The sequence below is a fragment of the Rhinopithecus bieti genome, unplaced genomic scaffold, assembly GCF_001698545.2.
Source record: "Rhinopithecus bieti isolate Rb0 unplaced genomic scaffold, ASM169854v2 scaffold_32047, whole genome shotgun sequence".
Classification (NCBI taxonomy): domain Eukaryota; kingdom Metazoa; phylum Chordata; class Mammalia; order Primates; family Cercopithecidae; genus Rhinopithecus; species Rhinopithecus bieti.
In genome coordinates, this window is record NW_016814042.1 from 435406 (window position 1) to 446954 (window position 11549).

Sequence of the window (11549 nt, forward strand, 5' to 3'; positions counted from 1 at the left end):
GCTAAATTTTTATATTTTTAGTAGAGACGGGGGTTTCACCCATATGGGCCAGGTTGGTCTCGAACTCCCAACCTTGTGATTCACCCGCCTCAGCCTCCCAAAGTGCTGGGATTACAGGTGTGAGCCACCGTGCTGGCCCTGATCATTGCATTTTTACCCTACTGAAGGAAAACATCAGTCATCGGAAGTGATTCCATAGAATATTTTTTTTCTTTATTTTTAGAATGAGCTCTTTATTGAATCAGGATCTGAGGTGATTATACACTAAGCACAACATTGGATCCTATCTTTGTCTAGTGCATGTCTTCTCAAAAATAAAAGTGCAAAATAAAAAACTAAACAAAAGAAATAAAAGTGCAGGCCGGGCGCGGTGGCTCATGCCTGTAATCTCAGCACTCTGGGAGACCGAGGCAGGCGGATCATGAGGTCAGGAGATCGAGACCATCCTGGCTAACATGGTGAAACCCCGTCTCTACTAAAAAAAATACAAAAAAAAAAAAAAAAATCAGCTGGGCATGGTGGCGAGCACCTGTAGTCCCAGCTACTGGGGAGACTGAGGCAGGAGAATGGCATGAACCTCGGAGGCGGAGCTTGCAGTGAGCCGAGATCGCGCCACTGCACTCCAGCCTGGGCCACAGAGCGAGACTCTGTTTCAAAAAAAAAAAAAAGTGCAAATTCTGCTGTCAGCCAGGCGCAGTGGCTCATGCCTGTAATCCCAACATTTTGGGAGGCTGAGGCAGGCAGATCACCTGAGGTCAGGAGTTCGAGTCCAGCCTAGCTAACATGGTGAAACCCCATCTCTACTAAAAATACAAAAATTACCCGGACGTGGTGACGAGCTCCTGTAATCTCAGCTACTCAGGAGGCCGAGGCAGGAGAATCATTTGAACCCGGGAGGCAGAGGCTGCAGTGAGCCGAGATGGCTCCATTGCACTCCAGTCGGGGTGACAGAGCAAGACTCTGTGTCATAAAAAAAAAAAATTATGTAAAAAAAAAAAAAAAAAAAAAAAAAAATTCTGCTCTCATTCTGCTTTCCCAAAGAGAAAGTATGAGAATGCATGCATTGAAGAGGCTGCTGGTAGGAAAGAGGAGAAGCCAGTTCATGGGAATTGTGAACATTGTTGCAGTTGCTTCCATTCAAAAGTAACTCCTCGGCCTTTCTCCTTTCAGGTGGTATAAGTTGAAATCCAAACCAGGAAAGAAGGACAAGGAGCGAGGAGAAATTGAGGTTGACATTCAGTTTATGAGAAACAACATGACTGCCAGCATGTTTGACCTTTCTATGAAAGACAAGTCTCGGAATCCATTTGGAAAACTGAAGGACAAGATCAAGGGGAAGAATAAGGACAGCGGGTCAGACACCGCCTCAGCCATCATCCCTAGCACAACACCTTCGGTCGACAGTGATGATGAGTCTGTGGGCAAAGACAAGAAAAAGAAATCGAAGATCAAGACCTTGTTTTCCAAGTCGAATTTGCAGAAGACGCCTCTTTCCCAGTCCATGTCTGTCCTGCCTACTTCAAAGCCAGAAAAAGTGCTGCTTCGTCCCGGAGACTTTCAGTCCCAGTGGGATGAAGATGACAATGAGGACGAGTCCTCCTCAGCCTCGGATGGTGAGTTTCTGCCTCTTCCTGCTTCCACTTCCTGATATCTCTTCTTCCACTTACTAGGCTTCATTCTGAGAGAGAAGAAACAGACAAATCTTAAGAGAAAGAGTTTAATTCAATTCCTCAGTTACAAAATCATGGTGGTGGTGGTGATGACAGTGGTGGTTAAGATGCCCTCTCTAAAACCAGGCATGGTGGCTCACGCCTGTAATCCCAGCACTTTGGGAGGCCGAGGCAGGCAGATCGCTTGAGCCCAGGAGTTTGAGACTAGCCTGGGCAACATGGTGAAACCCTGTCTCTACAAAAAGTACAAAAATTAGCCAGATGTGATGTCACACACCTGTAGTCCCAGCTACTCAGGAGGCTAGGCTGGGAGGATTGCTTGAGCTCAGGAAGTAGAGGCTGCAGTAAGCTGTGATCGTGCCACTGCACTCCAGCTTGGGTAACAGAGTGAGACTCTGTCTCAAAAAAGAAAAAAAAAAAAAAGCCCTATCTGTTTCTTTTGAAAATATTTTTTGTTGGCTCATGCCTGTAATCCCAGCACTTTGGGAGGCCGAGGCGGGTGGATCACGAGGTCAGGAGATCGAGACCATCCTGGCTAACACGGTGAAACCCCGTCTCTACTAAAAATACAAAAAAAAATTAGCTGGGCGTGGTGGCGGGCGCCTGTAGCCCCAACAACTCAGGAGGCTGAGTCAGGAGAATGGTGTGAACCCGGGAGGCGGACCTTGCAGTGAGCCGAGATTGTGTCACTGCACTCCAGCCTGGGCGACAGAGTGAGACTCTGTCAAAAAAAAGAAAAAATAGTTTTTGTTTGTTTGTTTTAGAGACAGGGTCTTGCTCTATTGCCAGGCTGGAGTGCAGTGGCACGATCATAGCTTATCGTAGCCTCCAACTCCTGGGCTCAAGCAATCCTCCCACCTTGGCCTTCTGAGGAGCTGGGACTACAGGTGTGCACCATCACACCTGGCTAATTAAAAAAAATTTTTTTTTTAGAGATGAGATCTCACTATGTTGCCCAGGCTGGTCTGAAACTCCTAGCTTCAAGTAATCCTCCTGCCTCAGCCTCTCAAACGGCTGGTATGACCCGTGTGAACCACTGCCCACAGCTGAGATGCCCTCTCTATTTCTAAGCCCTCTGGTTTCTTTCTTTCTTTCTTTGAGATGGTGTCTTGCTCTGTCACCCAGGCTGGAGTGCAGTGGCGCGATCTTGGCTCTCTGAAACTTCCGTCTCCAGGGTTTAAGCGATTCTCCTGCCTCAGCCTCCCGAGTAGCTTGGATTATAGGTGCCCACCTCCACACCCGGCGAATTTTTGTGTTTTTAGTAGAGTCGGGGCTTCACCATGTTGGCCAGGCTGGTTTTGAACTCCTGACCTCAAGTAATCTGCCTGCCTCAGCCTCCCAAAGTGCTGGGATTATACCCTCTGGTTTCTAAGGATGCATAAATTCCTTTTCCAGAGTTTCTGGCTCTATAAATGATGTCCGTTAGTACAAGCTTTTAGCGCTAATAGAACGAGTATCTTCAAAGTTTTTGTTTTTTTTAAGGGTAAAACCATGAAACCTTATAGTAATTCTCATATTTCATTCATTCATCAGGTAGTTATTGAGTTCCTGTGATGTGCTTAACCCTCAAGGAATCTGGTTCCTTTAGCTCTGAGTTAATTATATATTTTGAACTTCAATTTCAATGTCTGAATCCCTCCCACTGGCTGGATTCTGCTACTCTACCCTCTACTGCTGCCCTTTTCATTGGTTTAATCCAGGGTTTCTCAACCTCAGTACTGTGGATAGTTTGGACTAGATAGGCCTTTGTCGTGGGGGACTGTGCTATACATTGTAAGATGTTCAGTATCATCCTTGTCCTCTCCCTGCTGCATACGAATAGCAGCACACGCCCTCCAAGTTGTGACAACCAGAAATGTATCCAGACATTGACAGATGCCCCCACACTGCAAACCAACCGTTTAACATCTTATCCCCTTTCTGTTCTTTGTTTTTCTTCCCAAAGTCATGTCTCACAAGAGAACAGCAAGTACAGATCTTAAGCAACTGAACCAGGTCAACTTCACCCTTCCCAAGAAGGAAGGACTTTCCTTTCTTGGCGGCCTTCGGTCTAAGAATGATGTCCTTTCCCGCTCTAATGTCTGCATCAATGGGAACCATGTTTACCTGGAGCAGCCAGAAGGCAAGGGTGAGACCAAGGACAGCAGCCCATCCTCCTCGCCATCCCCCAGGGGCTTCAGAAAGAAGCATTTGTTTTCTTCTACGGAGAACCTGGCGGCTGGGTCTTGGAAGGAGCCTGCTGAAGGAGGTGGGCTGTCTTCTGACAGGCAGTTCTCCGAATCTTCCGCCAAGGACTCCTTTAAGTCTATGACCCTGCCGTCCTACCGACCTGCCCCACTGGTCAGTGGGGACCTCAGGGAAAACATGGCCCCCGCAAACTCGGAGGCCACAAAAGAAGCCAAGGAGAGCAAGAAACCAGAGAGCAGGAGGTCCTCTTTGCTGTCTCTGATGACGGGGAAGAAGGACGTGGCTAAGAGCAGTGAAGGTGAAAACCCTCTCACGGTCCTGGGGAGGGAGAAGGAAGGCATGCTGATGGGGGTTAAGCCCGGGGAGGATGCGTCGGGGCCTGCTGAAGACCTTGTGAGAAGATCCGAGAAAGATACCGCAGCTGTTGTCTCCAGACAGGGCAGCTCCCTGAACCCCTTTGAAGATGTGCAGATCACAGAACCAGAAGCTGAGCCGGAGTCCAAGTCTGAACCGAAACCTCCAATTTCCTCTCCGAGGGCTCCCCAGACCAGAGCTGTCAAGCCCCGGTGAGTTTTGGCTCTTCTCATGCAGGGCATTTCTACCTCGCCATTGGTGGTTTTCAGGCTTACGTTAGACCAGCTCTTGCTGGTTCCATGATGTCATAGTACCTCTACATGCCAAGGTTTGCTGGTCTAAATTCTTTTTTTAACGAGTCCCTACTGCCAGCCTGGCCTGCCCTGTACAAATTGCAGTGATGTTTCCTAGCCCAGAGCTACTGCCCCACAGGCATGGTCTGTCTTTTCTGTCAGCTTATCAGATCTCAGTGGAATGCAATGGTTTGTAGCAGATTCTGGGTGTTGCAAGTTGGGAATACTGGGTTTGGGTTGTAGTATATGCAGTACCTGTGTTTACGAAGTGCAGTACCTGTGTTTACGAAGTTCTTATCTCACATTTCCCCTTGACCTAGATGTTATCCTGCCTCGTTGCATTTTAGCATTGGTTCCTGGTATGAGAGACCCTTGGTCTCTTGAGTGACAGTGATGGTCCTCTCTCGAGTGACAGTGACAGTTCTCTGTGTCCACTTTGCCCCTTGTTGTGAGAGTCAGTGTGAGACTTGGGGACTAGCCTTGGGGACTTCTGCTTTTCTGTGTGACTCACATTGACACTGACAATATTTCTGTGGTCTGGGGAGTGAGAGATTTATTTTTTTAGAGATTCTGCTTACTTCGACATGCACACGTACACACATACACACTGTTCCTCTTAAACTTATCTGTGCCTGTTGCTTTGTGTTAACATCTTTAACCACTTTGAAACTTTTAGGTGCATTTTGTCCTGTAATAATCAAATGCTCGGGCCTCGTGTTAATCACAAGAAACCAGATCTTTACTGGGATCTGTTCATTTCTATTGCAACAGACTTGTGTGTGACAGGTCTGTTAAGTGTTAGTGTTCCTTTTGTTTTTTGAGACGGTCTTCCTCTGTCACCCAGGCTGGAGTACAGTGGCGCGATCTTGGCTCACTGCAACCTCCACCTCCCAGGTTCAAGCAATTCTCCTGCCTCAGTCTCCTGAGAGTAGCTGGGACTACAGGTGCACACCACCACACCCGACTAATTTTTGTATTTTTCAGTAGAGATGAGGTTTCACCATGTTGGCTGGGCTGGTCTCCAACTCCTGACTTCAGGTGATCCGCCCGCCTTAGCCTCCCACAGTGCTGGGATTATAGGCGTGAGCCACTGCACCTGGCTAGTGTACCTTTTTTAACTTCTTAAGGTACTGCCCCACATGTAAAGACGTTCTCCCCTGGTGAATGACTTGATTTTTGTGTATTTTCTTTGTCTCTCATGATGCATCTGCACTGACCTGCAGATTTTATTTTGTCCTTTTTGCAGACTGGAAGTGTCTCCGGAGGCGCAACCCACAGCCAGGCTTCCTTCCCCCACTGACTCCCCTTCCTCTCTTCCTCCTCTCCCTTCTAGTTCTGGCCAGGCACCTGTCCCCTCTGAATTGGGACATGGTACAGACACACAGTCTTCTGAGAGTCCTTCTGTCTTCTCCTCTCTCTCATCTCCCATAGCGGCTCCCATTTCCACATCCACTCCAATTGAAAGCTGTCCTCTTATAGATAGGGGCCAGGCCAAGTCTGAAGAACCACCCTTGCTCCCTAAGGCAGAGATGCAAATGGAGAGTTTAACTCCAGTTCCAAATTCTGGTTCTTCTGCCCTGGGATCACTTTTCAAACAGCCATCCATTCCAGTGAATAAAGGGACAGAAAATTCTCTGATGGGCAGGACCCATGCGACAGGCACAGAGAAGAACACCAGCAGCCTTGAGTTGGAGGAATCTCTCCCGGAGCAGCCTGAAACGGGGCGACAAGAGGAAGAACTTCCGAGATTCCCCCGCAAAAAACAAGACTACAGCCCATCATCTGGAGAGGCCCAGGAAGTACCGTCTGCCTTTTCACTCAGCAGTGATAGAGCTGCGAGCCCCGTTGGGGAGCTTGTGGCAGGAGGAGACAGAGACTTGGAGAGTCAGGCTGGGTCTCTTGTGGGGAGCAAAGCTAGGGATGCAGTTGAAGAAGCAGCACCCCCTCTTCCCATGGGAGAATCGGTCCCTTCCATTGATTCCACGATGCAGAAGCTGGAAGAGATGGGTCTGAACCTCCATGAGGGCCAGAAGAAAACCAAGAAGCGCGTGTCATTTTCTGAGCAGCTCTTCACAGAAGGGGTGGTAGAGAGGGCCGTCCCGCTGGTGGAAGGACACAGCAGTTGTACCCAGGAGCTGACCCCTGCATGGGCTGTTGCTGGAAACACGTCTGGTGGAGAGCCTCCTAGGTCTCCCCACACAGAGGACTCAGAGAGGGAATCAGTGACCACACCTGGGCCAGCGACGTGCGGTGCGCCAGCCTCCCCAGCGGGTCACCTCCGCCTCCCCTCCCAGGAGGAGAGTTTCTGCGAAGCCCCCATGAGTGAAGCAAGCTCAGCGAAAGACACTCCACTCTTTAGGATGGAGGGAGAGGATGCCCTTGTGACTCAGTATCAGAGCAAAGCCAGTGACCATGAAGGTTTATTGTCTGACCCCTTGAGTGACCTTCCGTTGGTCTCGGATTTTAAATCTCCAATCGTGGCTGATCTGAACTTAAGCCTTCCTTCCATTCCTGAAGTCGCATCGGATGATGAAAGAATAGATCAGGTTGAAGATGACAGAGATCAGGTTGAAATTGATGGAGAGACAGCAAAGTCGTCAACTCTGGACATAGGAGCTTCGTCCTTGAGCTTGGTAGTCCCCTGTCCTGAGAGGGGAAAGGGGCCCAGTGGCAAGGCAGATAGGTTGGCACTTGGGGAGGGCCTGCGTGATTTCAGCCTGCAGGCACCCAAAGCATCTGTGACAGCTCCTTCAGAGCAGACCACAGAGTTCGGAATTCACAAATCACATCTTGGCAAGAGCTCAAGCTTGGATGAACAGCTGCCAGGCCCTAGTGGTGGTGAGGAAGAAAAACTGATGGGAAATGGGAGTCCAAGTCCGCCTCCTGGCACGTCCCTGGACAATCCTGTACCCAGCCCCTCCCCTTCTGAGCTCTTTCCTGCCACACACTCTTTCCCCAGCTCTGCACATTCTGACACTCACCACACCAGCACAGCAGAATCTCAAAAAAAAGCCACAGCAGAGGGCTCCGCTGGTAGAGTTGAAAATTTTGGCAAGAGGAAGCCACTCCTCCAGGCCTGGGTCTCACCCTCGGAGACACATCCAGTCTCAGCTCAGCCAGGCGCTGAAACTGGGTCAGCCAAGCACAGGTGAGAGATGGGGGAGATTGTCTATGTAAATGTCAGCAATGTTCCCCTTTGCTTCCTACCTGCAGAGGTTACGGCTTTCTAACCACACAGACGTCTGACAGGACAACCCGCCTGTCACTGTCCTGCTGGTAGGGCTGCCCCTTGTGGTGGTAATACCTCAAGACGCTGCCGCATTTATAGCAAGAACATAATAGTAGTCTGTAAATATAGTTTAGGAATTATTCTGCACAGTCAGATTTGGAGCGCTCACATTGCAGAAACGCAATGCCACCAGTATCTTAACAGTGTCAGAACTAACTGGCATTGAGCGGTGGTAGCATCTAGCAGTGTCAAAAACTTCTTCAAGCACTGCCCAACGTGAAGCTTGTATGTTTGTTTTGAACTCTCTTTACTGTGGAGGGACAGAAGCCTCTGCAAAGTTTTACAGTGAACGCCTAGGCTCTAGTTGACTTAAAAAAATAAGAGACTGCCTTTAATGTTCTGATGTTTGTAACAAGACCAAGGGTCCCGTGAAGATATGAGGACATCTGGGCAAGGACGTGCTTTGCTGGCTTGCATGTGGCGGCCCAGTCCTGACTACTTTTGTTTCCACAGGAACTGAGACATTGGAGTGTGTTGGCCCGGAGATGAGGGCAGCATGTGATCCACCTGCCCCTTGTCTGGCTTACTGGCTGCCATCTTTGTGGTGGGCAGTTGCTCAGTTTTGCCATGTCAGGAGGGTCTAAAGATCCTTTTTCCCTTCTCTTTAGACTTCATCCTGTGAAGCCAATGAATGCAACGACCACCAAGGTTGCTAACTCGAGCTTGGGAACTGCCACCATCATCAGTGAGAACTTGAACAACGAGGCCATGATGAAGGTATGTGTTCTGGGAAGCTGGTGCATTCGTTAGGGATTGACAGAGCACCTGTTTCCATAGTCACCATCGTATACCTCACCCTGGGCAGCTGGTAGTGCCAGGAACCACTTAGTCATACATCTGGAGTCTTTGAGTAAACTTTGGAAGCCCCCAGACATTCCACTGGATAATTACTTTATTCCCTTATACTTGTTTACTTGTTTAGTTATTGTTAAATTTTTTTTTGTCTCAAGCAACATGATTGACGCTGGTCCTTCTTTTTTAAAAAAATTATTTAAACATTTTCCTTCTTAATAGAGATGGGGTCTTCCTATGTTGCCTAGGCTGGTCTTGAAATCCTGGGCTCAAGTGATCCTCCCACCTTGGCCTCCCAAAGTGCTGGGGTTACAGGCGTGAGCCACTACACCCAGCCTGGCACTTCTTTTTAATGAGAAGAAAATGTCACCCACAATCTGGCCCATTCAGGTCAGGTATTTTCTTTTTCCCTCGTTTCCTTTCCTTTGGCAAGAATGTAAAATTCTGATAATTGCAATCATTGCATAGATATACTTCTCTGGTAACTTTATTTTGAAATAATTTCAAATGTTAAAAAAAGTTGCAAGAACAGTACAAAGAGCTCCTGTAAACCCTTCCTCCCAGTTTGTTAGTGGTTAACATTTGACCACATTTGCCGATCAGTCTCATCCTCTCTGCTTCCTCTGCCCAACCTTCTCTCTTTCTGAATATACACATGCAGATGTACGCATAATTTTTTTTTTAATCATTTGGAAGTAAGTTGTGTACCTCATGTTCCTTTTAACCTTAAATACTTAACTGTGTAATTCCTAACAGTAAGGACATTTATCAAAATCAGGGAACTTTTTTTTTTTTTTTTGAGATGGAATCTCATTCTGTCACCCAAGCTGGAGTGCAGTGGTGTAATCTTGGCTCACTGCAAACTCCCCATCCTGGGTTTGAGCAATTCTCCTGCCTCAGCCTCCTGAGTAGCTGGGACTATAGGTATGTGCCACCATGCCCAGCTAATTTTTGTATTTTTAGTAGAGACAGGGTTTTGCTATGTTGGCCACGCTGATCTCGAACTCCTGACCTCAGGTGATCTGCCTGCGTTGGCCCCCCAAAGTGCTGCGATTACAGGGATGAGCCCCTGTGTCCGGCCTACCCTCATGCTCCTTTTACCCCTAAATATTCCTAACAGTAAGGAGGTTCATCAAAATCAGGAAATTTTTTTTTGATACAGGATCTCACTCTGTTGCCCAAGCTGGAATGGAGTGGCATGATCACGGCTCATCATAGCCTCGACCACCTGGGCCCAATCAATCCTCCTACCTCAGCCTTCCAAGTAGCTGGGACTACAGGCAAGCGCCACCACGCCCGGCTAATTTATGTTTTTTTTTTTTTTTGAGACGGAGTCTCACTTTGTCACCCAGGCTGGAGTGCAGTGGCCCACGGTCTCTGCTCACTGCAAGCTCCGCCTCCCGGGTTCATGCCACTCTCCTGCTTCAGCCTCCCAAGTAGCTGGGACTACAGGCGCCTGCTACCACGCACAGCTAATTTTTTGTATTTTTTTTAGTAGAGACGTGGTTTCACCATGTTAGCCAGGATGGTCTCGATCTCCTGACCTCGTGATCCGCCCGCCTCAGCCTCCCAAAGTGCTGGGATTACAAGCGTGAGCCACCGCGCCCGGCCTAATTTATGTATGTTTTGTAGAGATGGGGTTTCACCATGTTGCTCAGGCTAGTCTTGAACTCCTGGGCTCAAGTGATCCACCTGCTTCGGGCTCCCAAAGTGCTGGGATACAGGTGTGAGGCACAATGCCCAGCCTGTTTTCTGTTTTTCAGTATGAATTAACACTATAGTCAATAATTTTCTATATGGAACTTTTTCTCCTCTTTTCGATGATTTCCTTAAGCTAAATTTCCAGGAAGTGTCTTGCTCATTTGGAGGGTCTCTTCTCTTTGAAAAGTATGGGCTCATATTAAAAAACAACTCTCCACAAAACAAAACCAGCCTCCCAGATGAACTCTACTTGGGAGTGTCTTCATCCTGCCCTTTCTGGTTCTAGAATCTGAAGGATTTAGAATACTGCCTTGCTGCAAATCCCTGGTCTTCAACTCATTATCTGGACTAGAAGAGAATGATTTACTGAGGGATTGGTGACCTTTAGTGGGCAGGATATGTTGTATTTCAAATATGTAGAGAGGGACTTCCCAACTGACACTGGGAACTTCAGTCTATAGAAATACACTTTATTTTTATTTTAGTTCAGAGCAGCTAAAATTTCATTCCATCATAGATTTTACAGTCCCAGGGACTCTGGATATTGAATAGTTTTCTTTTCTTTTCTTTTTTTTTTTTTTTGAGATGGAGTTTTGCTCTTGTCACCTAGGATGGAGTGCAATGGCGCCATCTTGGCTCACCACAACCTCCACCTCCCGGGTTCAAGCAATTCTCCTACCTCAGCCTCCAGAGTAGCTGGGATTATAAGCGCCTGCCACCATGCCTAGCTAATTTTTGTATTTTTAGTAGAGATGGGGTTTTGCCATGTTAGCCAGGGTGGTCTCGAACTCCTGACCTCAGGTGATCCACCAGCCTTGGCTTCCAAAAGTGCCGGGATTACAGGCATGAGCCATCATTCCTAGCTTTGTTTTATTTTTTAATGGAGATGGGGTCTTGCTCTGTTGCCTAGGCTTGCAGGTAATGGCTATTCATACATGCAATCATAGCTTATCGCAGCCCCGAACTCCTGGGCTCAAGTGATCCTCCTACCTCAGCCTCCCAAGTAGCCAGGACTACAGATGCACCACCATGCTTGGCTGAAAGTGTTTTTCAAGTGCTGGATACTTGTTATTCCCTCTGGCTTCATTGCACGTCTACCAGTAAGAGCTGGGATAAAGGTTCACAGGAAGCTGGAGGTCCAAGTTTTTGGTAAAAGAAGCCAAGCAATCATAACTGATGATTGCTGAAAACAAGTTAGCATCTTCTTGCTGTCTTGCCCCACTTTTTTTCCTTCCTTCCTTCCTTCCTTCCTTCCTTCCTTCC

At 47.9% G+C, this 11549-nt stretch overlaps 1 protein-coding gene across 3 annotated transcripts in view; it reads left to right on the forward strand.

Annotated features, from left to right (window-relative positions):
- The window catches only part of RAB11FIP1 (RAB11 family interacting protein 1), a 42200-nt gene that overhangs the window by 21537 nt on the left and 9114 nt on the right, over nucleotides 1-11549 (forward strand). Inside the window, exons 2-5 of one of the 3 annotated variants that reach the window (XM_017849384.1) lie at nucleotides 1171-1613; nucleotides 3616-4423; nucleotides 5751-7652; nucleotides 8402-8510. In XM_017849384.1, the coding sequence (XP_017704873.1) occupies nucleotides 1171-1613; nucleotides 3616-4423; nucleotides 5751-7652; nucleotides 8402-8510 (3262 nt within the window). Of the gene's footprint in view, nucleotides 1-1170; nucleotides 1614-3615; nucleotides 4424-5750; nucleotides 7653-8401; nucleotides 8544-11549 lie in introns of those variants that run through there. The other 2 variants (XM_017849385.1, XM_017849386.1) reach the window with 2 other exon arrangements.